This window comes from Stigmatopora argus, chromosome 15, assembly GCF_051989625.1.
Source record: "Stigmatopora argus isolate UIUO_Sarg chromosome 15, RoL_Sarg_1.0, whole genome shotgun sequence".
Lineage (NCBI taxonomy): Eukaryota > Metazoa > Chordata > Actinopteri > Syngnathiformes > Syngnathidae > Stigmatopora > Stigmatopora argus.
This window is the reverse complement of record NC_135401.1, coordinates 3,889,402-3,915,976: the sequence shown is the minus strand read 5'-3', so window position 1 is coordinate 3,915,976 and position 26,575 is coordinate 3,889,402. Positions and strand designations below refer to the sequence as shown.

General features: G+C 39.7%; 3 protein-coding genes across 7 annotated transcripts; 1 reads left to right on the top strand and 2 right to left on the bottom strand.

Annotated features, from left to right (window-relative positions):
- Positions 1-1,323: 1,323 nt before the first annotated feature.
- On the bottom strand, positions 1,324-9,387 carry wdr43 (WD repeat domain 43). 2 transcript variants are annotated; one of them, XM_077621179.1, is made up of 18 exons: positions 9,094-9,387; positions 7,741-7,875; positions 7,524-7,645; positions 7,276-7,396; positions 6,938-7,056; positions 6,751-6,853; positions 6,095-6,159; positions 5,782-5,941; positions 5,458-5,544; positions 5,236-5,361; positions 4,954-5,106; positions 4,707-4,793; positions 4,597-4,628; positions 3,970-4,033; positions 3,316-3,429; positions 2,817-2,886; positions 2,118-2,176; positions 1,324-2,029 (listed from the first exon to the last, which is right to left on the bottom strand). In XM_077621179.1, exons 1-18 carry the CDS (start codon positions 9,298-9,300, stop codon positions 1,880-1,882), a joined length of 1,974 nt encoding a protein of 657 aa, XP_077477305.1. In that variant the 5' UTR covers positions 9,301-9,387; the 3' UTR covers positions 1,324-1,879. The 2 variants fall into 2 exon arrangements, with proteins under 2 accessions (XP_077477305.1, XP_077477306.1); XM_077621180.1 differs by having other exon boundaries at positions 1,324-2,026; positions 9,094-9,386.
- Positions 9,383-13,329, top strand: trmt61b (tRNA methyltransferase 61B). 2 transcript variants are annotated; one of them, XM_077621182.1, is made up of 8 exons: positions 9,383-9,969; positions 10,234-10,868; positions 11,381-11,483; positions 12,201-12,391; positions 12,461-12,552; positions 12,782-12,984; positions 13,057-13,125; positions 13,208-13,329. In XM_077621182.1, exons 1-8 carry the CDS (start codon positions 9,906-9,908, stop codon positions 13,240-13,242), a joined length of 1,392 nt encoding a protein of 463 aa, XP_077477308.1. In that variant the 5' UTR covers positions 9,383-9,905; the 3' UTR covers positions 13,243-13,329. The 2 variants fall into 2 exon arrangements, with proteins under 2 accessions (XP_077477308.1, XP_077477307.1); XM_077621181.1 differs by having other exon boundaries at positions 9,386-10,868.
- A 659-nt stretch (positions 13,330-13,988) lies between these two features.
- LOC144089926 (filamin-A-interacting protein 1-like) lies at positions 13,989-25,098 on the bottom strand. Of its 3 annotated transcripts, none has more exons than XM_077621172.1 (5): positions 20,407-20,799; positions 19,975-20,148; positions 19,713-19,891; positions 15,212-17,948; positions 13,989-14,301 (listed from the first exon to the last, which is right to left on the bottom strand). In XM_077621172.1, the coding sequence occupies exons 1-5, from the start codon at positions 20,767-20,769 to the stop codon at positions 14,095-14,097; spliced, it is 3,660 nt and encodes a 1,219-aa protein (XP_077477298.1). In that variant the 5' UTR covers positions 20,770-20,799; the 3' UTR covers positions 13,989-14,094. The 3 variants fall into 3 exon arrangements, with proteins under 3 accessions (XP_077477298.1, XP_077477299.1, XP_077477297.1); XM_077621173.1 differs by lacking the exon at positions 13,989-14,301 and adding an exon at positions 24,990-25,098 and having other exon boundaries at positions 14,913-17,948; positions 20,407-20,692; XM_077621171.1 differs by lacking the exon at positions 13,989-14,301 and having other exon boundaries at positions 14,913-17,948.
- Between the last annotated feature and the right edge of the window lie 1,477 nt (positions 25,099-26,575).

Sequence of the window (26,575 nt, the reverse complement as noted above, 5' to 3'; positions counted from 1 at the left end):
TAATCTCCAGAGGTTGACTAACATATCTAGTTCAGGGCAACAAATGGGTGTTTTGTGCACACCTATCTGTATTGTGGCCACAATTAGATAATTTGCTTCCACACGGCCCATTTGGAGTGCAGTAAAAATCATCTCCTGTGTTGTGTAATTAGCCTGCAGTGGGCAGTAAGACATTTATTTCACAAACATCATTTCATCTACAGTAAATCCCAATCACACTAGTGTGTGCTGGGTGAGCTCATTAGGTGTGGTTCATAAAATAATTCCAATTCTTTCAACAACAACAAAAAAATGCCAGCAAGAGAAGCCAAATGAGTTCAATATTTATCTGGACTGGACCAATAGAACGAAAAGATGAGTTTGACAGCTCTGAGCTCAACCAAGCATGTAAATAATCCCAGCGCTTTTACCAAGGGCCTGAAGTGAAAAGAACTCTAGCTGCTTTATAGACGAGCTTATGCGAGTTGTAAGGGTATGTTGAAGGACAAAGTAAATTTCACCAGAGATAAGTGATTTATAATAATATGCAAAATGCCGCTTCTGCAAATTTACATTGGCACGCAGGCCGAATATAATCAAGCCAGATCCGTGTCGTCTTTCCTGGGATTTGTAGAAGGGCAAAGTGTGTCCTTAACTGGCAAAAACATCTCGTCGTAGACGAGGATAGCCACCAAGGGAGCTCATGCGCCGTCGACCCCGTCATTGCTTACTCACGCTATAATTCTCGCTCGCTAACTACACATTAGATGAGCGGGGGTGAAAGCGATGACAGCTCCGTGGGCTCCTGACACATCCAAACTCTTCAGGTTGTGATAATAAATAAGATGGTCAGATGCAATGTTCCCTCTAAGCTGCACGCGTGCGCAATTGCGCACTACTCTAGTCTTCTCTGCGCACAGCAAATCATATGGAGCGCACAAAATAAAAATCTTTTTTTTAGCTGTGAGGCCGATGCGCGAACCACTCATCCGCCGGGCCTCCCATTCATAGATATTAATCATTACATTTTATTATTACTAAATCATTTGTGTAGTAGACATACACCTGCTTATGGCAGGTGTGATACTGGTGTGTGCCCATAGTGAGCAATGATGTTGCTCACACCAGTACTCAGTGTGCTCAGGGTGGTTGTCTTTCTGCCCTGACAAACTAAAAATTAGAGGGAACATTGGTCAGATGTAACCCAACAGTACAAGATAGGATAAAACACCATGACATAACACAATTGGCATTTGCCACCAATCTGTGAGATTGAAGGCAGTGGACAATTGAGTATACTTCACAAAAGGGAGGTAAGAAAATGGAAAGAACAGTCTTCAAGGATACTTTAAAGGAGTTCCTTTAATTCCAAGGACCTCTGCGGAATAATTGTAGAGGGAAGAGCTCATACAAACACTTCACTGTACATACAGATTTACATTGTTGTATAGGAACATGATGTATGACCTTACTGAACAAGATAAGATCACTTCTGTATTAAACAGTATTTTGTACAACAGCGCCAGAAACCAGGCCTGAATTGTGGTTGTAGATAACCATCTATTTATTGGCTCTAGTTGCAGAACATGTTAAATGCCGAGTAACTATGAAACAGACGGCTCCAAATTCTTTTCAGTCATTTCCAACCTCGCCGGGCCACAAAGAACTGGGATGCTGACTAAAACTGACTAAGTCAGACAGCATTAATTTAATGCTGTATAATGTGTTGCCCTTTTCAAAATAGCGTCCTTGGTGAAAATTAAATGTAAGATGGTGGTCAAACGGCTCTAATTTTATCACGTCCCTCACTTTAGTAACAATTCCTTGTTGTCGTAATAAAATCAAATGCATGAAACTAAAATAAAGTATATCGAACTTTTTCAGGTCCATTTTTTTCTTCTTATTCTTCTTCGCTCTCATTGTCATGTTCCATTTTTTCCTCTCCGTTCTCTTTGGAATCTGTCCTGTTGTCGGTGTCGGCGTCCTCTTCGCACAGGACAATTTCGGCTTTTGTGTCATCTACCAATGATTCATCCTCCTCCCAATTCTGCTGATAAATAAATAGCATTTATTCATCACATTTGAAGCAAGAAACAATTTCTGTTCATTAACAACATTACACCAATAATAAAACGTACATCTGAGTCTTCGTCCAAAAGACCTTCATCTCCAGAAGCCTCTTCTTCATCTGAAGATTCTATAGAGGCCAAGAAAATAAGGGGGAAAAAGCTCAATACATTGATGAAAATAGATAAATGAATAAACCTTACCCCAACCCCCCAAAAGAAAAGATATATATATTTTTATAAGTGAATTCTTATGCTTCCATCATTAGGTTATCAGAGTGTAGTCATACTGTTTACGGGTCCCTTTAGACGGTTTTTAAATTGTACAGTAATAACACGGTGAATGACTGAAGCACGTTGACTTGCTCTGCTGCTGGCCACGTTGCCAGGCAACACAATAATGTTTGCATGCAGTGCACACACAAAAATGTCTGCGTGATGTACAAACTGCCAACATCAAGCTGTATTTGCTATTCGACAATAGCTCGATCAGAAAACAAATGATAGGAAAATAAATAAGAAATCACTTTGGCAGTGGTGGAATTTAAACCAATGAGCATTGGGACCTAATACAAAGGTAGATTGAAATTAAAGTTCCTCAATAGAAAAATTAAGAGCTACTTTGACAAAAACCAGCTGTTGCACTGTTAACTGTAACGGTGGATCAGGATTTTTAGAAATTTAAAAAAAACTGTACCACAGGTTATGACTTGACTTAAATATATGAAGAGGAAGAAAACAAACAATTTTTACAACTAAAAATACACTTACCCTCTTCATAGACCAGCTTGGCTGTGTGGTCAACATCTGATACTTTGTTGCTGCTATTATCTGTCGCCACCTATTGGTAAAGAATGATTATCAGTTTAGCAGAGCATTCAAAATCATATTATATATATATATATATATTTTTTTTTTTAAAACGCTGCACACTAAGGACCAATCACTTCTTTTGAAGGATTCAATGCTTATTACACTGCATTTTACATAGCAAGATTATACCGCTACATTAAATTAAATATTGTTGCTGTTAAGTGTAGCAGTTGTACTTCCAAAATGTTACAATTTGCGCAAGCATATTTTCCCCATTTCCTAAAAAGTAGGATTCTGCCTGAGATGTGAGGTATAAAGTACATGAAAAACACTAACATATAATACAAATGGACTCAAATCTTGCAAAGCAAACAGATTCAAATTAAGCAATTGAAAACCATCACGTAGCAAAGATGTGCAAGATGCTGCACATTGCCATAAATTTGATTCTGCTGACCTGTGTGACGAGGAGGTACAGTTTCCCATGTAACTTGGTCAATTTATGGAACATCTTCACTCTGCTCTCAATCATGTGATAAAGCACCCCCAGCTGGGAGACCAGATCGGGCAGCTGTTGGAAATAGAACGCAATATGTCAGGTTGACGATGAAATCAGGCCTAAAAAAAACATTCAACACTCCGCATCGGGCAAGCATATTGAAAATAATAATAGAAAATCTAAAAGTCATTTGTACCACATGTGCTTACACTTGGGGGGGATGAGTGGACAGACAACGAAATAGAAATGACCAACAGCCTTACAATTTCAGTGCAGTTCACACATCACCAGTACAGGTGAATGGCTGCTAGGTTGCTTTCAACAAAGTTATCCAACATTAAAGACAAAAGGGTTATTTAGCAAAAAAAGATTTTTTTTTGCAAATCAGTTGTGCAATACTAAAAATAAGAGTGGAAAAAAATTACGTGATTTGGTTCTAAAAAAATACTGTAAAAATAGTCCAATGTGAGAAAATTGAACTCTCAAGAGGGTGATTTTTACTTTGTACATTTAACTTTGCACTTGAATTATCCTCTATATTCACAAAGAGAATTTTGAAAGCTGCCCATTATAATGACAGTAAGTGAATTTCTGCAATGAACAGGTACTCACCGAAGACAGGTATGACGTGTGGTGCATTAGCACAGCTTTGAGCCATCGGACCATGAGAACGGCACTAAAAGGAGGCGATAAGAGGGGAATGGTTAAAATGCACACCTCCAATAAAGAAGCCATGTATAAGGTTTGCACAAATACGCATTAAATAAACCTAATATTTCAGTAAAGGCAAATTCAATTTCATTCATATTTGGCCTGTTCAGAATCCCTGTACAGGCCAAAAACCAAGATTAAATTGAAATTTAAAAATGCCAGTTCTCGTGGCCACTGCAAACATAAGAAATGCTCAGATAAGGGCATTTTATTTTGACGGTGGGGAACATCGTACGGCATATTATGGATTTTAATGAGACCTTCCAGGAGCAGGATCAAAAGGCCGCTTCAGTCACCTTGGTCTTGTTCATTTTGTTGTTGATATTCCTGTAATTTGTAGATGGATCATCATAAAATTTGGTAGCTATATTTCTTCCAAAGCCAATTTGTGATCTTTTTGATTTTACAATTTCAAAACAGTAACAATTTTGAATTGTGTCCTAAAGACACCGTTCAATTTAAGGCCCTTCAAAAGAAAGAACCTACAGAAAGAAACTGTGCTGCGTCCATTGTCATGCTTTTACTTACGTGAAAGGGTGTCCTTGGAGTCTCTTGGTTATCTAGAAGAAAAATGCATGATAAAATAAATCTGGACAATAGATCTACACTTGAGAGGTAGAATAGAATTTGACACTCACCTCTTCAACTAATGGTAGAACAGCGGGCAGGGGTAACCGTGAAACGGTTTTCTTTATTACCATATCCTTACGGGTCTGAAAAACTTTCTGCAAAAGGAATATGGAATCATAGTCATGATAAAAACGAGGCCCTGACATTACTCAATTTTAACATCAATATTAGAAACAACAAATGACACCAAAATAGCCATAAATAGATATATGGTATCTTTAGATTAGCTCAAGAAAGCACACCACTCTGCCTTACATTTAGGATGTCATGGTCACTGCTCTCCAGGCCTTGCACCAGCAAAACTGCATAGTTATCCGTTTGTAAAGATGGTGTCCCTTTAGACTGTCCTTTCTTTATGGAAGGAGTAGATTGCAGATCAATTTCACCTAAACGCTCTGCTATTGACACCTGAAAAGGGAAAAGATAAATTTGCTAAAGGAAACCTGGATATCAATTCAGGCACTATAACACAACACAATCACAACAGCGATCATGTTGTTTTTCTGTGGGTGAAGATAAGTTCAATTGGACACAAACCTCTTTAGAATCAACGTCTTTTTTCCTTTTCTCTGTTGACTTTGAGACTCCTGGAACTGGGGCTTGATGACCAGGAAGACCAGGGACCAAAACTTTGCTCTTAGAGTTGCTAATTGGGGTTTTCACCTGCAGACAACATATTTGTCAATTTTGAGAGCACAAGAAGTCAAATAGGGCAACACATTGAATGAAACCTAGACTGGATATAATCATGACGGCTACCTTGGAAACGGTAGATGCGATAGAAAGGGACAAGGCCGTCTGCACATTTCTTGTCAGGCAAACGTGTCTATCAGCTGTTTCGATGTCCTAAAAAAAGAGGTTGCAAGCAGGCATTATGAATAAGAACCTCAACCATTGAATTTGACACTTATCATCATTCCTTGTAGATACTCAATTTAACAAAATGACTAATTTGCAACATTGAAGCATTTAGTTTTTTACTCAGAATTCGGATAGCATTCCAACATCTTTGGAGTCAATTGGGCTTTTTATTCACCTGTAAGAAATTTGCCTCCGCGTTGCAGCAGCCAAGGGTACACTCACCAATTTCTCTATTACGGGCTGTAGATAGTTGCCGTAAGCCAGCATCACCGTCCTTGACTCGGCACACAGGGCGGCTGCAAGGAGGGGGATCGGCATCGGGGAATCCTTTGTGTCTGACATCTGCACCGTGCATGAAGGGGACAGGGGCTTCTTGCAGGGCCTGTGATTACAAGACACTAATCCTATACACTAGCCAGCCAAGATGCGTAACGAGTATTATCAAATTTGAGTTTTGCCTCAAAATATTTTATGCAGCGAAAGGGAATTATAAAGCAGTGATGTGGTAAATCTGCTTTGTTATCTCAAAGCTTACCCATTCAGAAAGTGCTCAAAGAGATGCAGCTGTCCATCTTTAGAAACCACTGCAAGCCTTACTGCCTGTCAAGAGAACCAAGAATTTTCTTCAGAGTTTGCCAACTATTGTATTTTCTTTCCTATGTGACTGTCCAGCAAATCACTTTTTTTGGGGTCTTTGCCGCGTGCGGTCGATTCGTCGCCGGTCTTTTGGTCGCCCGGACCGCGACCAAAAGACCGACGACCAAAACAAGGTAAAACAACACGGTCTACGCATCAATAAAAGCCAACAATGGCCATGAGCAGTTTCACTGAGCCGACGTGCGAGTGTATAAGAGTTTGTATGTACACGAGTTGTCCCCTTAGGAAGGTACGTCAGTCAGGGTCTCCAACAAAAAACAATAAAAGTCTGGGAAATTTGGAGCTTTTCTTTGGCCTAATAATTAATAGGGCATTAAGTATGACTAAATAGTAATTTACAGTTTGTATTTAGGGAATTTGAGCAACGATTTAAATGGTAATTATCAATAACCTTCCGGGCGACCAAAGGACCGGCGACCAATCGACCATGTACCGATCTTTGCTGCTCTATTAATTTAAATAACCGCTTCACAGTCAACCGCACAGGGTATTTTGTTAGGATGAGCGAAAATGTACTCGAGTTGCTTTGCTGACCTCTTCCTTGCTTTTGGATGCGACAAGGTCAATATGTCGAGGCTCATCTGTCAGGGTGAAGGACACCACCGAGTTCTTGTCCTTGCCATCTTCCCGTACTTGCCTGCAGAAAGATCATATTAAATCAGTCCATGTAAAACATGATGTGCCATTTTCTGATGTGAAATCCCATTGATTATGTACACACCATACACTGAGCAGTCTATTGTTAACAGCCCCAGACAAAAAATAGAGACTGCTGCTGTCGGGGGGCCGTGTGGTGGCAAAGCGGAGGGTCGTCACAGCACTGGAGTGCCCGGTGAATTTCTGAAAAGAAGGCGGAGCAGACAAGTTGCCAATTTTACCTGTTGGTAATGTGTCAGTGCAAAACATTCAAAGTAAATATGTATTATTCTGATGCCGCTTATTAACTGGTTATGAGTGTCCTACGCCTGTGTTATACTTGCAAAAATGATGGTGGGTTTCTGAAATTTCCGTTGACTTCTGTCATATCAACATATATGAAGCAAATTTAGCAGCACTCACCCTGTAAACCTCTTTGGTGTCCAAATTCCACATCTTGATGGTCTGTCCAGCTGAAAGCAGCAGTTTACCATCTGGGCTCACGCACAAACTGCTCACTACACCACGGTCTGCCTTCCACTTACTGGAAACAATCATTTTGCTCGTGTTACAATACACATCATAACTCTTTCAATTCATAACACGGGATCTCCTAAAATGATTCTTGTAATGCAAACATAGAGATGTAGATATTCCAAATTTACACTGACCTCCGCGTCTTGCCTGTTTGTAGATCCCATTCTACAATATGCGAGTCATCCGAGCCACTATACAATAAACAGTCTTCAGGGTGCCAATGAACACAATTCACTCCTCCACTATGGCCTCCATCCTGAAAAGGAAAAAAACGCAAGCTCAGAAAGAGGCAAAATGGGAAGATTTGCATGCCTATAATCCTGGATCGCACGTGTTTTATTTTAAACTTACCAGGGTACAGTGAAGAGCACCTTTAACCGTACTGTATATAAGCACTGTGCCTGCCACCGTGCCCATTGCCAACAGGTCTGCTTTTTCCTCCACATGCCCTGCCTCCGATTTCCTTTTCTTCCTCAGAGGACCTTCCTAAAAACATACCAGATGAAGCAACATCAATGGACACATTTACATTTAGTAAATATTGGAGAAAACGTCAATATTCCATTTCTCAGCTATTGGTAATAATATAAATGAACATATTTTGGCACAGCATCTTGTAACTTCTTGCATTCCGTCAAAAAAGCTCATAACGGCAGTACTTTCTACCATAAATAAAATACTTGATGTACAGTTTTTTACTACACTAACTAACATAAAAATATGAACAACTCGTTTTCGCCCAATAAAGAACGATCTAAAAATTGGTGTGATCGAGTCTGATTTCACATTACCTAATTGGAACAGGGACATCCTAAATCAAAACACAAAGTGGAACGTTCCTTTCATAATAGAATTTAGTTTGTTTCCACGAAAAAAATATTTTGGCCCTAGAGATGCCAAATATACATTTATAAGGCCACACCACCAAGTACAGTTGCATGCTAGCAAGGGCAGGTTTTGTAATCCTGTGCAGGATTTTATCAATTAAAGCTTGTTTCATGGTTCAAAAAAATAACACGAAAGTAGTTAAGACATTTTAACGCGATTTTAACGTACAGGTAGTGAACATTCAAATCACTCAATCCACTTTAGATCGCCTTTACTGAAAAGTGCAAAGCAATTCGACGACACATGACGACACGTATACAAAAACAAATGTCGATAATCTCGGGCCTTTTCAATAACTTGTCATTTTAATGTTTCTCTTCAGTCGTTTTTAAAAGAATGCAAGAGTTTTTATCGACGTCCCCTGTCACAAATGGTATCGTAGGCGACAACGTGTTAATGGTCAAACTACACTATATTAAGGTTTAACCGAAAGGTCATTTGTCCATTAGATTTGAGAAGATACACGTTTGGTTATTAAATTGAGCTAATTTAGTCATTTTTAAAGACATCTGAAGCATTAGACACACTCCTCTCGCTTAGCACAACCATGTGGATCCAACATGTGCCTCCTGCGCAGCTGTTTAAGGCTAGCCAAGGGCTAACGCGGATATTCCGCTAAGATCCCAACACGAACAGGAGTAACCGTCCGTCCGCAAATATTGCAATCGTTGAAAGATCATAGTAGATCTTTCTAAGTAAAAAACGCTACGGATAACATCACGATATAGCTCATTGACATCGTTCTTCCCTGAGTAGTTTAGGCCTCGCTAGCCCATTATGCTAACAGTGAGAAATTCCATAGCAGCTTCACGGTACCTTGACTGTCCGGCATGGTCCCCAATGTATGCATGTACAAGTAGCACTCAAATGGGCTGAAGGCACGTATTCCTGGTGAAGTGTTTTACTGTCTGTGTTCCATATTCGAAGTCTTCCATCCTGAGCACACACTGCCAGGTATTGTTGTGATTTTGGTGAAAAAACGCATGGTAGCGGCTGCGAATAGCTGCTATCCCCGTCCGCCATTTCTGAAAGCGCTGCGTGCGTGGTTTACCACAACCACGTGTGTACGCTTGTGCACATGCGCAGTGACGCGTTGGGTGCACCCATTGCTGTTATAAAATTTATTCATTGTAGTATACGTATCTGAACGTAATGTAATGCGTCACCAAATTACAAAAGAAGAAAATTGATCGTGCTATTTCCATTTCACGAATAATACAAATAAATGTGTGTGTTGTCTACGGGAATAATCTCTATCTTGTAAAGCAACAGCAATGGACCACTTGCAAAATAATAATAATTAATAAACGACACAAAATGAAGATTTTTAGAGTATTAAAATTTAGTAGTACAATAGACTTAATTACGTGCATGCAACTTTCTGTGAGTTAAATTCGGTTCTTGTGTTTGGCTGTTAACAAACGCGAGAGTACTACTGATCTTTTCAAACAATTTCAGAAGGAAAACGTAATTTAAAAAAATGAGGATACAACAGATTTGAAAGGCTTTAGCTCTTTTGCCAAACCGCTCTTTGCTGGTAAAGCAGCAATGTTATACTATAACAACTGTCGCGCTTTTATGTCGTCATCTACTTGCGTTTTCAAATAAGCATGGTGACCTAACCGTAGATGTTAATGGACCTTACCTCCACAAAGGGTGACAAAATAGCTAATTTCGTCTCGATTTCGCTTGGTATGTTATTATGTTACATTTTTAATGTTTTATTTGACTTTCGTATGTAAATTTGGGAAATCCATAACATTTTGATATTGTTCACTTTGTGTTTTTTAAAAAAATTGAAATAGTGTAACAACAGAGTAAAAATGTCCTGTGCTGGATCTTATATTTTGTCTAGTCTGGTACGTATGTACAAATCAGCTCCAAGACATCACCATCAGAGACATATTTTTGATCATTTTAATTCCAGTAGATTGGCAATGAAAACTATTTCAACAGGCTGTGTGAAATATTGCAATGACAGCGATAATTCCAAAACATCACTGCTGAACTCCAAGACGATAGATGGACAATCGCCACTTTCTAGAAGGAGATCCTTGTCTCCCCTTGAGAGACTTAGTAGCCTTCTTCCTCAAGAATCATTGAGCTCTGAGGTCATGCAACTCAGAGAACCAAATCAACCACATGAAGAGGACACATTGATGCCAGAACAGCAAAGCTCCTCTGATCCTTCATCCACTTTGTCCAGACAACAGCAAAATCCTGCTTTAGACACAAAAGATGAAGCATCTTTAGCAGAAAATAATTCAGGCACGTGGAATGGTGAGGCTGGACAGCCTTTAAAATGCAATGAAACACAACCGATGTCACAAAAAAGCACACTTGGGTTCGGGGAGTTGATTGTGGCCGAGTATCATCGAAAAGGTAGTTTGGAGTTCAGGAAGATGTTCCAACTTAAACCTGGAACACGACTGCTGAGCAGCTGGGGGTTTATACTGCATGAAGATATAACTGGGCAGCCAGCAGGTCACTTCCAGAACACAAACAGAGGGGCATCCATCTTCATACGACGTCCCAGTTTGGAAGATTATGTTCTTTACATGAAGAGGGGCCCCGTCATCACTTATCCAAAGGTAAATCCATGCATTTGACAAAATCACCATCTGTGCGTTATCTGTTGCAGAGATCCTCCCAAATGTCGCCCTGAAGTCAACAATTCCAGCTCGTTTGATTTACTCGTTGCAGGGTTGCCACAGCAAAATAGTCAATTTTCATGTTAGATTTGACACACAAGTTATGATGTATGCATTTAAGACAAAGTGATGGAAAATAGAAACCAATATCGATGTTTTTGAAAACTGAAAGATACTTTATTTAAGACAGCAGCCTATTGGAAAAAAAGATTATATCACTCCAGCAGCCACATTTCAACCTATGTATAGCCTATATATATCCAATTATACTATGCCATGATTTTTGTTTTTTTCTTGCACAGGAAGATCAGATCAAATCATTGTTAATTTCTTGCCCTACTTTAAAAAAAAAATAGACAGGTAAAAAGTGGAATTTAAACAGCTACACTTTTAATATCCACTATTATTACAGTTGTCAAATCACAAGTTTGCTGTAATCTGCCATTTCTCAGGATGCCAGCACTATGCTAATGATGATGGATGTCACAGAGGGAGACCACGTGCTGGAGTCAGGATCTGGATCTGGGGGCATGTCTCTGTTTTTGTCACGAGCAGGTAGGAAAACACTTGGCGTCATTTCTTGTCGGATATGAAAGATACTTTTTTTGTGTACACGAGCAGACGTTAGTTTCTGGTTAAGCCAGCCCTTTTTTTGTCTTTTTCACTAGAACAATTAGTAAAATCGAAATACCTGCAGCAATAATATTAATCTCAACAAGTCTAAATGCACAATGGAGTGCATTTTTGCTTGTGCATCGAATTTTGTAGTGTTACGTTACATGGGTTCTCTCTAGTGGTAGCTGAAAGAATCACATGCACAATGCAGGGCAGATGCATTAAATATAATATATTGTATTATCATTGAAAAGCTATTGTATTTCAATTCAAATCGTATTTTTTTCCTTAAATATATTTAAAATTATTATCTGAAAGTCAATTGAAAGACTTCAACATTCCCCTTGATTGGTTGAGTAAAATTACATTTTATGGAGGTGGTGATTTTTTGGGTTTTAATCAGCAGTAAATTATAGTCCAAAAAATTATGTAGAAACATAATTAAAAATTGAATCTGTTGGTGGGTTCATCCCAAAGACAAAAAAAAATATTCCATACACATATACACATCCCTAGAATATACTCACCAAATTTAATCAAAATTCAGCCACAAATAATGTAGGAGCAGCAAAATTGGTTATTTTCCTCCCAAGAAAAACCAAAACAAAGTTTAAAAAAAAGTACAAATGACAGTAAATATATGTTTACTTTCCTTAGTGGGCTCTCAGGGCAGCGTACTAAGTATTGACATTAGAGAAGATCATCTCAGGAGAGCTGTACTAAACTACCAACGGTGGAGGACCTCGTGGAGAGCGCGAAAAGGGGAGGAGTGGCCTGACAACGTAGACTTTCAACACGCTGACCTTTATACGGCTTCATCTCTTCTCGCCGGTCGGGCATTCAATTCGGTCAGTGTCAAGGTTTGAACTGGAAGCCATGGCAGTGTTTCTGAAGTAACTATATTAAACATATTGCAGGTTTCGCTTGATCTGATAAACCCACAACTCGTTTTGACAACGGTGGTTCCACATCTGAATTCTGGAGCTGTGTGTGCCATCTACCTTGCCAAGTGAGTACTGTATTTAGCCAAAAGAATGAACTTTCATATCATTTTTTTTCTAAAAGACAATCACCAAAACAATAATCTAGATGGTAGGATGAAATGTATTCACTATTTATTCATCTTCATTCAAATACTTCATTCGATGGTTGCCGTTCTTTAGTCCCAACCAAAATATTGTGGATTTTTGGTTTGGTGCGGTTCCTTTATAACTATAAATATATATTCTTCCTCTTAGTATAACACAGGTGATTGACTTGTTGGAAGGGCTTCGGTGCGCAGCTCTCCCTTTGCTGTGCGAACGCATCTTTGAAGTTCCAATCCGAGACTGGCTTGTTGCTCCCGCCCTTCTTAAAGATGGGCGCTATTGTTTTAAGAAATCGCCAATAATCGCTGAAAACCAGAAAGAAGAGGAGAAGACTGCGCACGAGACTGAACAAGGTGACTTTGCTGTGTTCGCATCTCAAATTGAATATGTGAAATGATACTACCAGTAAATATTTTTACTCTCAGAGGAACATCCAGCCTTTGGGAGTATTCCATACATTGCCAGACCTCACCCACATCAGTTAAGCCATTCAGGTCAGTTGCTTTTAGCAGGGTTTTAAATGTATGATTTTTTAAGTATTTTTTTTTTAAATTTGACTTTATCTTGTATTTCCAGCTTTCCTGGTGAAATTGAGGAAGTTTGTGAGATAGCTGAGCTTGACGGAGGAGAAAAGAGTGCATATTCCTGTGTAAATATTGAATGTAATGTCATTTTTGAAATAAATCCCAATGAAGTGACTCAGAAATGTCCAACAGAATCACAAGAAATGACACAATAATCAACAAAGCGGACCGGAAATGCTCAAAATCGAAAGGAAATGATTCAAAATTTACAGAAAGTGGCCTGTAAGTACCCTAAAATTACAAAGTGACGCAAAGTTAACCCTTGACAAGGATATATGTATTTTTGGTTTTCAAAGAACACAGAAACTACATTTTCATTCAAATGTTTTTAATAAATTATTTACAGAAAAATGTAAACACACATTACGCTATAATAAAACGGCATACATTTAATGTTCTGTCATTATTTGTGATGTGGTAAACAATAGTGATTTGACCCCCCACACACATTTTAGCAATGTAAATTAAAAAGTATATATCGTGTATATGACATGTAAAAGGAAAGAATAAATGCCTCTACAAAAATATGTTTTTAGCTCAAATATAATATCTAAACAAGGGGACTCCAAATTATGGCCTGTGGGCGACCTGCAGTCAACAATATTGAATATGGCCTGCAAAAGAAGCCTAAATTCTACCAACAATCTGCAACATTTATCAGCTTTAACACTAGTTAAAAGTAGTCACTTCTGCAGTCACTCTCCATTATTTCCAGAAAAGAGATTTTCAGTATTTTGCTTTAAACATATAAAATTTATTTAAAAAAAAAAAATTCCAATCTGAGTTTGGACACTCCTGCTCCAAACATACACTTGGCTTTCGTTAAGTTACGAAACTGCTATTTTCTATATAAAAACGTAGCATATTTTGTCTTATTATTCATCCTTTTCCTCCATTTTGATAATTAATGCAATTAACAGATGATTTCTTAACTTCTATCCTCATGGATTGACTCTCAGATCGCAACTCTGTCTTCATTCCACTCGATATGCCCAAGGAACCCAGAATTGTCTTCCCAGTTTTCAGGTTTTTGGACATTGGGATGCGGGTCAGCCCCGTACGAGGGGGCTGGGAATCATGCCCACACTGTTTGACAATAGAGAAAGACAAGAGAGTACAGTTTTCAGGCAGCGTAATGAAAACATCTTGCATTTAAATGGAAAATGTAGAGTAATTCATTCATTTAAAAAAAACAAATTCAAATGTTCTAAACAGCATTATTCACTGGACAGAAACAGTCTGAAAATGCAAATAGTTATTCATTCTTTCATTTGCAAATACGTTAGCTGGGTGTGTTTTTTCTGCTGCAAGGGTTTTTTTTGTCAGGTAGGAGGCAGCCATCCCGTTTGTGAATGTAAACACTGTGAAACCAATATAAATTGCAGCATGTCTGTAGCAGGGTGGCAAAATGCCACATCATTAGCTCTTCTCTACTGAGGCCAGCCTTTAGGGCCTTTTTTTGTCACGCTACCATTCTGAGTCACAAAGAGGATATCATAAGGGCCACTGAAACATCAACATTGTTTGGCTCTCACGGCCTTCAGTCCACACATTGATATGTGCGTCCATTATAGTTATTCTTACTAAGTGGATAAATATTGCTTCTTTTCATGGGGAAGCGTATTTTGATGGTTCCAAAGCACCTATCAAAAAAAGCTTTTAGTAACTCGATATATTAATAGATTGATTATATTCACCTAAATACCCATGTGAAAGTTTTCACAGCTGTATTGAATGTGTTTTTAAACATTCATTTTCACCTAGAACATATTTTAATGGTTTGACAAATTGCATTGAGCACTCTAGTCACTGATAATTGGGAACTTCTTGAAGTAGCGATTTCTGATGGGTAGCAAAATATGACTGAACACCAGATCGCAGGAGGTTGTGTCTTTGAAAAGTAGATAAAAATGTATGGGCATAATTGCCTTGGACCTTCACACCCAACTGGATACATTTTTAATTGTTTGGCAGAATGAACTGGAGAAAAACATACCATGCTTGGTGTAGATCTGGCTGTAGTTGAAGCAATAGGAGAAATCATAATGCTGCTCATCACTTTGTTCTGCGCCGTCCGAGTCGTGGTAATTTGGCGAGGCGAGCGCAACACCGTCCCAGTAGACAATTCCTTACTCTCAGTTACAGAAGACACTGGTCTGACTAACATCTTTGGGGTCAGACTATTTCCTAGATGAATATGGATTTTGTTATCATCGGTGGTGATAATGCTGGCGTTATTTTGACCCTTCTTTAAAGGGACTGGGACCATTTGCTTTTCAGGGGTAACCTTGAAGACCGCCCGACCCACGGTCATCTCTTGGGGTTCTGGGGAGGAAGCTGCATCCGGCACTGCCGAAGTGCTTACTCTCATGATGGTGACGGGAGACATGGGCCTGCCGGGAGAAGAACATGAAGTTCGGCTGATGTCTGGGGACTTTGCTCTGGAAATGGTTGTGATAGTGACTGGAGATTTGGTTCTTTCCAGACCCTGATGTCCATTGGTGGACTTTCCCCGAAGCGTAGCGCAGTGCGTTGGGATGATTGTAATTCTGGATTTCGCTTGCGACTGGGTAGGATTTAGCGCCGTCGACGTTGAGAAAACTTCCTCAACGGCGTTGCTACTGATTTCAAGGGTGGCCATATTGTTTTGGTGGTCCGGGGTCACTCGGATGTGTAAAGGCTGGCCTTGCTTGTGAGACATAGTCAGGTTTGTTTTTTCCAGGCCGCTTTCTTGGGAGTTCTCTTTCTTCCTCATCCAAGGAATCCAGGATTTCTTCATGCTGAGATCGCTTCCAGAAGAAGAGGAACGATCGATGCCACTGTTCTTTTCTGCTGGCTTCTTTAGGCTCTTTTGCCTTATATTGTTCATGATGTGATTTTCTTCTTGAACTGATTTTCTGATAAAACTGGCCGGAGTGTCTTCCTCTGTTGGCCCATTGGACAAGGTTTCTGTCTGTACTCCAGTGGACGTGACCGCGACATCCACCATTCTCCTGCCGTTCAGACTCGGCCTTAGTGCGCGACTGTGACGCTTCGCCATCTCCAGTTCTTTGGTCAGATGGAGAACCTCGGTGCCCATGCTCTTGGCTTTCTCTTCCCCTTCGAAGAACCTTTGCTGTAGGACTGAGTAATCCACTTGCAGTTGAGAAAGCTGGTCCTCCTTGTGCATGAGTTCGTGGATTTTTTCCTTAAGGGCCACGACATCAGCTTGCATCTCTCTGGTTTTGGCCTCCTCTCTCTTGTATCGTTGTCGCAGCTCTTCTTCCTGGCTGTTTTCCTCTCCTTTCTCAATGGCTTTGTTCCGTGCTATCTGGCTCCTCATGGCCTCCACTTGCTGCGAAAGTATGTTGGCTTTGTCCTGCTCCGTGAGGAACCTTTTCTCCAAAATGTCGTACTGATCTTCGGTTTTGATCAGGTCTCCCTCCACCACTTCCAACTGTTTGAGGCGATTTCTCAAGCGCTCGATCTCAAAGGTTAGCTCTTTTATTTTGTTATCTTCTCGTATTCCCGCCTCAGTCGCTACCAATTTGTTGGCGGACATTCTTTCCGCTTGCTCCAGCCCATCCAACCTTTTCTTCATTTGGCTAACCTTTGAGAGAAGATCCTTTGTTCTCTCAGTTTCATCTGCGAGCTTAGTACCGAGTTCCCTCTTTTCCGTCGTCAGGCTATCGACTTTCGATTCCATTTCCGATTTAAACTTCAAGAGTTTTTTGCTTTCTTCTATCAATTTCTCCGTCACTTCCATGACCTTACTCTGCTCGTCTTTGACCATCTTACTCAAGTCCTCCTTTTTCTTCTCATCCAACGTCATCCTTTCCACCAAAGCCTTCCGCTCGTCCATCAAAGCTACCGTCAGTGACTTCAGTTTACCCAAGTCGTCCTTCAGGTTGAGCTCCGACTTCTCTAACTTGAGTTCAGAGGTCTCGAGCTCTTTCATCCGGATCCTGAGCGTCACAACTTCCTCGGAAAGCTCTTTGGTCAGACCTTTCTCTTTTTCTAAAGCGGCGTACAACTGAGCAGACTCTTTCTTATTCACGCTAAAAGCACCTTCAAGTTTCTCCAAGTCCATCATTCTTTTCTGAAGTTTCTCTACCTCTAAGCGAAGTTCCTTACTATTATTATTCTCCTCCTGTACGTTCTTCCTGAGCTCCTTGCATTGATTTTCCGTTCGAGTGAGTTCCTCATCGTTCCCTTCCATCTCTAGCACGCGCTTCCTTAAATTCTCCAGTTCAGTAATCATGTTAGAGTTTGCGCACTCTCTAGAGTCAAGTTTATCCCTGACCTCCTGCGCTTCTTCCAATTTCTTCAAGGCCTTGTTGCTCTGCTCCATCTCGTCCACCGTTTGCAAAAGCCCTAGAATTTTCGAATTGAGTTGACGGTTGAGGACCTCCTGCCCGGCGAGCTTAGCGTTCATCTCTTCATGCTGCTGAGCCAGCGTGACACTTTTGTCTTTTATCTCGGCCTCTAAGCTGAGAACCCGGTGGGCGTCCACCTGCGCATGCTCCTTGGCTTCATTCAGTTGCTTCCCTTGGTACTTAAGCTGCTGGCTCAGTTCCTGGACCTTCTGAGTCTGCTGGTCCATTTGCTCCAGGTGTTGTTGACGCTCGTTGACCAACATGAGGGCAAAGGATTTCAATTTGACCAGCTCCTCTTGGACCTTTGCTAGACGTTTGGAGTGCTCCTTCTCCTTTTTCACCTGGTACGCTTTTTCGTTGTCCAGCAGCCTCTTCAGTCTAAAATTGAGAAGGAGAAAAATCAAGGTTGTGCAAAAGGAATCTGTAATTGACTTAAATATTACATCCAGCTCTCTATACAACGGAAATTGGAATAGAAACTAAGACAGCACACCTCAATGTTTATTATTCCTACACCACGTGGACTTTTTTTTTCCTGTTCTCCTATCTTTCAGTCAATTTATGTACATTTGTAGCACTTCAACAAAAAGAAAGCATCATTAAATTCAATGCTGCACGTTCTCTATACCACTGAGGAACAATTATATATTTCAAGTTAAGAAATAAAATATTGTCACTAAGTTTGCAAATGCATCACTATTTAAAAGGAATAAATGAATAAATACACCTAGGAAAAATATATAAGTTGCAGAAAAATAAACATATTTAAGTCGCATTCGAGCGCTAGTCGCAAACTATGAAAAAAAGTGCAATTTATATAGTCCAGAATATACGGTAAATGCAATAAGAAAAAGAACTCAATCACAACTTACCACAATTGTTCTACAATCCAAACACAGGAATAATTACAGTGATAGAAAATCCAATTCAGGATGTAAGACAAGACACAGGACCTTTAAATCCACAAATGATCCTTTGTCGCACCCATGCAAGTTTTTAAGGACTCTTAATGGTGAATCAATACAGTGCGGAACATTACATCTCTGGTGCCTCATCCTTGTAAGGGAGTTACCAGTTAAATATGTGTGTGCGTGTGGGAGAAAGTGAGAGAGATTGTGTTCTGTTCTGCTTGAACTGTGAAATGGGTGGGATCGTTGCCACAGGAGGGGCGTTTGGTACACACACACTCACACACACACTCCCTATTTTCCTGCTTCTATGCAACTGTTATGTTTGAATGAAGTCCGTCCAAATCGTTTTCCAGACACTTCAGGTCCGACTGAGTAAAATATCATATGTTCTAATTCTTTGCACGTTTGGTTGAGGATTTTTCCACTTTCTGACACTGTAAGGGAAAGGCTATTCAAGGAAACGTGGGTATTGTTCCATGTAGTTTCGCTTCAGGGTAAAGTGGATTAGCCCTAGTTTCCATGAGATGAGGGAAACAACAGAATGGCGCCATCACATTTTTGGGAGCATGACTTAATGTAATTGGTTAATAAGTTGCCACCATGATGTAAAGTACAGAAAAATCTGTTACATTAGATAATGGTGTCCAAACTGCGGCCCGTGGGCCAGTATCCAGTTTGTATTGGCCCACAGCTAATGATGAAAATATCATTGAATATGTCCTAAAAAAGAATCTTAAATTCAGTCTATAATGTTGCCTTTAACACAAGAGAGTTATTTGGTTAAACAGTGCCGCAATTATTGGTTATTGTGTATTGGTTACTGGTCGATTGCAGAACTTGAATCATTGAAATATAAAATCATTGTATTATACTTCCAAACAGAGTAGTATACTGATTTTAGGGTTAGATAGTGATGAAAATGGTATTGAGTTTGTTTAGTGTTTTGGTTTGTTTCATGTCCGTGCCATTGTGTGTCTTGTCTTTGTAATTGCTTTGATTCATTTCACCTGTCAGGTACTGCTCCTTGTCTGTCGACCAATCAGCATCCCTCATGTCACCCACCTATTCCTCATCGCTTTACCCCATGTCTTTGTGTTTAAGCTGTCAACGTCGGTTCCTAGTCTTTTTTAGCCTCCGAGTTTTTAATTTATGTGTATTTTTTTTAATATTATGACTACCGTCGTTCCCGACCTCCCTGTTTCCACGCATTGACAACTTTTACGTCCCTCACCTTTCTCTCTCCTGCTCGAGCAGATTGGTAAAGTCGTCGCTCTTGTTCATGTAATCGACGTGTTTGCGTTTTTCGCTGTCCAGCTCGTGGACAGTACGTCGGTGGCACTTTTCCGCCAGCAGCAGCTGGCCCAGCATTCGTCTGTATGTATCCCGTTGCTTCTCCTGCAGGCGGTCCAGCTGCAAAAGAGCGCCAGGCGCAATGCGTGAGCCGTGTACGTTTCTAAAAGACGATCGTGAAGTCTTCCGAGAGATGGTCTGACCTCAATCAGGGGCTTCTGGGATGTATTGTGGGTTTGTGGTGGAGCTCCCGTGAGTAGGCTGTCCCTCTGTAGAGCCTGGAAGGCCGAACTACCTGACGCAGAGTTGTCTGCTGGCGCAATAGTCATCTGGGGTGTTTGCTTGGACCTAAGCAATCCAATGACATCTTCTCTTGCCTGCAGTCACACAGAGATATGCCACGGTTAAAATAGCAAACATTTTTGGGAAGTGCACACATTCACACACACACATTGGAACCGAATAGGGATTGAACCATTAATCATTTCATTAGAGATTTGCCAATTCAAAACCATTCAGTGCTGCGGTGCATCCTTAAAATAAATAATTTATGTTTGCAAATAAATATTAACATAGCAATTATATATCAACAAAATTTTGTCTGTGAGGCTTGATAGGAATCCTTGCAAACTCACCTGAATCTCTCCTTCCATGATCCCCAGCAGTTTAAGCAGATCCTTTCTGGACAGGTTCATGATAGCGGTGCCTTTCTCTGCCGTGTTAGATTCCATCATGGCCTTCTTTTTGTCAAATGTCACCTCTGGATTATCTTCTCTCTCCTTCTGATGAGCTTTGGCCTTCATGTTTTTCACCGCCACACACACATCCTGCTCTTGGCCGATGTCTTGGTCACCTTGTGGGACTCCCAGCACCCTGTTGGTTGGGTGGGCCGCCTCGCTGCTTTTAGTTCTCATTTCCCACCTAAGACAGAAAAAAAGTATACAATCATTCCTCTTGATCAGGACTAAGCATGTTGAATTGAATGATTTTATTGTCATTATACAAGTATAAAGAGATTTAGAGCTTCAACACAAAGTACACAAATAACAAACACAAATAATAACAATAAATAATCAATAAACAAATAAGTCATCAACATAAGTAGGAACGTGTACAAATAACATCCCACAGGACATTTGGAATCGATGCAAAGGACTAGAGTTATTCATTTTCTGGACCGCTTATCCTCACGATGGTCGCAGAGGGTGCTGTAGCCTATCCTAGCTAACTACGGGCACCAGGCAAGGGAGACGAAGGACAACCATTCATACCTAGGAGCAATTTAGGGTGTTCAACCAGCTTACCGTGCATGTTTTTGGGATGTGGAAGGAAACCGGACTTCCTGGAGAAAACCCACGCAAGCCCGGGGATAACATACAAACTCAACACAGTGACGCGATCGAACCCTCAACTGGGCTAGAGTTATTATCTCGAATATATTAATATCCGGAAACAAGTTATTTTACCATGATTTTTGTCTTAATACAGTAAGCTGCTGTAGTTCTTGGCGTGCTAGCTATAAGCATATCAAAACAATGGGCATAACTTGCAAAAAAAGGATGTAAACCAGGAGTGATGTGGAATAGAATGTGGAATTTCATTTGCATTGTTTTTGAAAAGTCTTTGTTGGGATCGGCCAACAATGACAAGAATCTGACATCATTTACACATGCCTTTCCTGTGTGATCCATCTTGCTTTGCCATTGAAGCCATGATTGTATTGAATTCTCCTGAGCAACAAATGGCCATTCCAAAGTCACATGCCCTGCCTTTCTGTCTACCGTGCAGCACCCCCAGTTGCTATATGGAGGATTAAAAAAGCGCTGTCATAAAATCACGCTTCCTTCAAAGATCTTTGGGGACTGACCGGCCTGCCCACAACACACATTCGCCACGTTATACTGACTTTTCAGTATCCAAAATGTCCCCGTGTAATGTCTTGTGACAGAGCCAGAGAGGCCACAAACAAAGCCTAAATTTAAAATGTAAGTCATGCCAAGTACAGCTGTCACATAGAAATATATACATGCAAGTATTTATAGAATGGGTGCCTCGTTCCAAAGAAAAAAAAAGTTATAAAGAAAGTCTATGGTCACTGGGTGGATACTACCAATGGTTGCTATGTGACTTTAATATCTGTTTACATTTTTGAACTATAGTTCTGTTCGTCTTCTACGGGAGGACCCCAAGTAAATTTGATATTATCATTATTTGTGAATATTCTGGCAAGAAATTTCAATTTTCTTCAGGCTACTTTGGAATATGTCTTAAAGAAATAATAATAAAGAAAAGAAAGACATTTGCTAGTGTTTGCCAATTTCCTATATTAGCTGATTGTTAGAACACACGATACACTGGTGGAGCTCATTACTTTCTGACATGAGAGAAGAAAAACAGCCAATATTTGATATTTGAATCTCTCTGTGGTTTTAAGTCAGCATTTCAATTCAATATGCTTGTTCATAAAAATTTGGCTGGGATATTACAAAACACGAGTACGTTCCAGCATTTTGACGGACGGCGCATTCCAGTCTAGACGACCGATGACCTCAGGGTTCAGATTTTACATAACTTCAGTTTTTGTGGAAAAATGTGATTTACAATGCAAGCTGCTCAAGTCGCCGTGGTGATTCATTCGCCTATAAATCACCCCAAAAATACTAAGTTTCAGCAGCATTTTCAACAAATTCTCTATTACTGAGAAAATGTCGCATGTCATGTATGTCGATGTGTCTTCAGTTCAGCATTATTAATGTGCACTTTAACTATCTTAATGAGTCTGGCTGTCACCAAGCATATGGACAGAATGCAGGTATTCACAAAAATTGAGATAAATCGTTTAAAAAATGAACCCGAGCCAGACTTTTGGCAGAGCTGATTCATTTTAATCTTTACAAAAGAACCACAAACAATATCAGCCCATTATATGTGCAGTTAAGTGTACATTTTCTTGAAAAATGAGCACAGCAATTTAACAGGTGACCTCTTATTTAGGTTATTGCATTTGACGAATGACCTATGTTATGCTATATCATTTCTTAAAGTGATTTAGTTCATCTTCTTGAGCATTTTGGCTGACTGACATCATATGCTTGTGGCGGCCCTTTGGGATTATCGGAGGTCATCTGATGCTTGCGTTCAAATGTCCCCTCTTTATCATGTGACCCTAATAAAATTGTGATTTTTAAGACCGGGGGTTAAGATCTTGTCTTACTATTTTCGTGGTAAAACCCTTCCTAAAAAATGTGTTTACACCTAACACTACTACAGTACGGCAAAACTGAATTCATTGTCTGATTTGTTATCTTACCAAATTTTGAATAAAACCTTGTACTTTTTTAAGTACCCCATGATTTAATGGACTTTCAATCCTGTCTTTTCCCCTACCGCGAGACTTGATTGTTCCTTTTTCAGACAAATAAGAACCTGTTGCCATTGTGCTCACAGTCGAGGAACCCGCTAGTTATTGACCCCGCCTGCCCCTTTGACATTATTCCACGTTAGACACCAATTAGCGAGCTAATCCAATGTTTACAGACAGCACGCTTTCCCGCTTTGCCATACAAGATCAAATTATCTAGAGAAGATCTTAAGTTGCCATGGAGTCTAAGAAGCTTTTGTTAAACCAAGTCATTTTTGAGTTATACCGGCGATCTGTGAAACATCCAAACGTGTCTAAACTGAAATTCTGGAATTGGACGACGGCAGAAGCTCTTATGTGTCCTTGACAACTATTGTTGAGCTCCACCAGACTCAAAAGATTAATTGCCCATAGTACTGACAGTTGTTTAACTATATATTCATAACAGAGCATTATCCACTTATGACACTGATACTTTTTTACATCCAGAGAGATTTCTGGTATGGAAAAACAATTCCTTGAAACATCTATAATTCACAGGTATACATCCCTTTTGTCTATATATTCTAGGTATGACTCATTAGATCTACTGTCTGTGTGAAATTCGTAAACACTATCCTTAAATTACCATTACAATTAGAGTTTGTGTCAATATTTAGCTGTATTCTAGGACAACGCCAATATTCAAATGTAGTAAAACTAAAATAATGTGAAAGACTTGAATAATTTATTTCTAATATGGCAATGTGTGTAATTGTCCATAACATTACGTCATTAAACACATGCATCAGTTACTGAAATAGAGTTGTAAGAGTGTGTCAATAGCAGAACATATTCTTACCAGTGGTATTTAAAGTGTTAACTATTTCCCAGCGTTTTATTTATGAATTTCTGTATTGCATTTTGGCAAGCTAATAACCATACACACCACAAGTAGTTTATGATGCTAAAGATATGCCATGTGAATGTCAGTCAGAAAGGGTAAGCTTTTTTCATTGGGAGTCAAAATGTCAAACTGGATTGGACGTCTATAAATGTCAAAGGCAGTGAAAGAGTTAACGGCTACAAACTACAAAATAATCCTCAGATCTACTGCAAAAAAAACACAAGTACAGTACTACTATGCTATTTATATATATTTTTTAAATACATTTACGGTAAGTCCAGATTCTGGACAGTCGACAGACACTTGAGTTGGAATCCATTGACAACACATGTGTGGACAACTGAATAAAAGCTGCATTTATCTTTCCCTACTGGCTGATGACCTCATGTGAATGAAATTGAATAGATTTTAACACTTTTGTGTGAGTCCTTGCAAGTGAGAGTATGAGTGTTTTTAGTATGCCAATCAAACAAATGCCTTTGTTTCCCCTTTCTTTGTCTTTTGGAAGGAAAAACAGAATAACATAAGGAAAGTAATAAGACCATGTGTGACCAAAGTTTAGTTAACAGTGTTTAACTTTTACAGATGCAAAACAACTTCAAATTTGGCAAAGATGCCAGTGAATGTCCCTGGTCCCCATATACACTATGACTTCATGCTCATGACTCATTGAGTCATCATCCTTCGTTGAGTGGTGGGTTTCTGCCCACATACCAACGAGAACTAAATGCTCACATTCATGCAGTACAATCAAATGTCATTCCTCCCTATATTTTATTCCAAACCACTTCTCATTTCATGTCACAATAGCCGAGCTTTCATAGCATGAAAGCAATGCATTTAAGTCCCAAATGAATAATTTATGAAAACTCCAAGTCACTATGAATGAAAAAATACATTGAAAAGAACCAGTGATTAAAAGAACAGCAAACTGTTAAGATATCTATTAATAACAATGGGAAAAGACTTACCGGTTGGGTTGTTGTCCACATTTACTTGTTGGTCCTGAAAATGTACATCCACTTGAGATGTTACTGGCTAAGACTGATTCCCATGCTTCTTTCCTTCTAACTTGCTCATATCAGGGAGGGAAAGAAGAAAGCAATAATGGAGCACTGTAACTTCCCACTCTTGTTCTCTTCACCCCTCCTTCAATCACTCCCACAGGCTGCTAAAATATAGCCATCCTTTCCACAAAGCAGTTGGAAAAAATATGCAGTAACCTAACATTTAAAAGGAAAGAACATTTCTGGCACTCCGAAGAAGAAAGAGTTAGAGTTGAAGTCTTTTACGCATATCTGGTTGAGCATCCCTCACAACTTCTTGAGAGTCTCAGAAGCAAAAACATTTCCACTCTATATATAACTCCTCCTCTATTGCCAGCATAGTTGTTGGCAGCTGAGGTTATCTGAATCTTAGACGATTTGGCCGACCAGCGAGCGCGCCGGCTCTCCACGTTGACCCAGAACGACAGCTGAACCGTGTCTTTATGCTCAGAAAGTCCAGTGACAGCAGCCACCCGAGCCTTCATGTTGGTTCAAGGAACCACCAACTGCTGACGTATAGGTGGTCTTGGAGGGAATTTGGGGGCCGAAATTTCCGACATTTCGGTAGCTACGCTGGCTACCATGTCAATTTGGAGTGTGATGTCAATGTGTGGTGCTTTAGTCAGTGAGTCATATCGTCTAACAATATGCTTTATTTATTGGTTGACCTGCGTCAATGAGGTCCAATATGGGACCCAGAACAGGGGTGCTCCCACTTTTTTGCTCGAAAATCTACTTTCCACGGAGTTAATTTTCTTGTTTTACTGGCCACTGACATAGCTCTGCAATTATGTCATGATATATACTACCTCGCATTACACCAGGGGTGTCGGACTCGGCTTGGTTCGCGGGCCGCGTTAATGTCAACTCGATTTCATGTGGGCCGGAGCATTTTAAATATAATATTTAGATTTTTTTAATAAATGGATTAAAAGAACTGGATTAAAAGCCCTGAATATTCAATTTTTTATAGATCTAAAACAATGTTTATTTTAGCTTTTTTTAAATATATTTTTGGATTTTACAAAATGATTTTTGAACTAAAAACAAAGAAAAAATTGATTAAAAAATTACAATTATTGATTTAAAAGGGAAAATCAGGAAATTTAATATACATCTATACTCTTCATTTTAATTTGATCCTAAAACAGAAAGTCGGCACTCATGATTTACTTTCCCGGGCCACACAAAATGATGCGGCGGGCCAGATTTGGCCCCTGGGCCGCCACTTTGACACATGTGCATTACATGCTATCAACATGTAACCAGGGTGAAAATCCACTTTTGATTCACACTAAAGCTTACATGCCAAATTCTCCTCTACCTGCGCTCTGGTTCTACCACAGATTATCAGCAAACATCATAATCCAAGGAGCTTCTTGACTCACCTCATCCAAAAGTATTGGAAACCAAAGAAAACTAAAGTCATTTCAAACAGATTAAGTCACTGAGAAATAATTTTGGATGATGATATGATGACTGCATTCACTCCCTCTTATGTAATTCATGCG

Coding starts and splice junctions, on each gene's coding strand:
- LOC144089926 (XM_077621171.1), bottom strand. CDS start 20,769: ATGACAATAAAATCATTCAATTCAACATGCTTAGTCCTGATCAAGAGG. Junction 19,892..19,974: donor CCCAGAAGCCCCTGATTGAG/GTCAGACCATCT, acceptor GCTCTTTTGCAG/CTGGACCGCCTGCAGGAGAA. Junction 17,949..19,712: donor CTCGAGCAGGAGAGAGAAAG/GTGAGGGACGTA, acceptor TCTCAATTTTAG/ACTGAAGAGGCTGCTGGACA.
- trmt61b (XM_077621181.1), top strand. CDS start 10,101: ATGTCCTGTGCTGGATCTTATATTTTGTCTAGTCTGGTACGTATGTAC. Junction 12,392..12,460: donor CCGGTCGGGCATTCAATTCG/GTCAGTGTCAAG, acceptor AACATATTGCAG/GTTTCGCTTGATCTGATAAA. Junction 12,553..12,781: donor TGTGCCATCTACCTTGCCAA/GTGAGTACTGTA, acceptor TCTTCCTCTTAG/TATAACACAGGTGATTGACT.
- wdr43 (XM_077621179.1), bottom strand. CDS start 9,300: ATGGCGGACGGGGATAGCAGCTATTCGCAGCCGCTACCATGCGTTTTT. Junction 3,430..3,969: donor ACACGTCATACCTGTCTTCG/GTGAGTACCTGT, acceptor TATTTCCAACAG/CTGCCCGATCTGGTCTCCCA. Junction 2,030..2,117: donor TTTTGGACGAAGACTCAGAT/GTACGTTTTATT, acceptor TTTATTTATCAG/CAGAATTGGGAGGAGGATGA.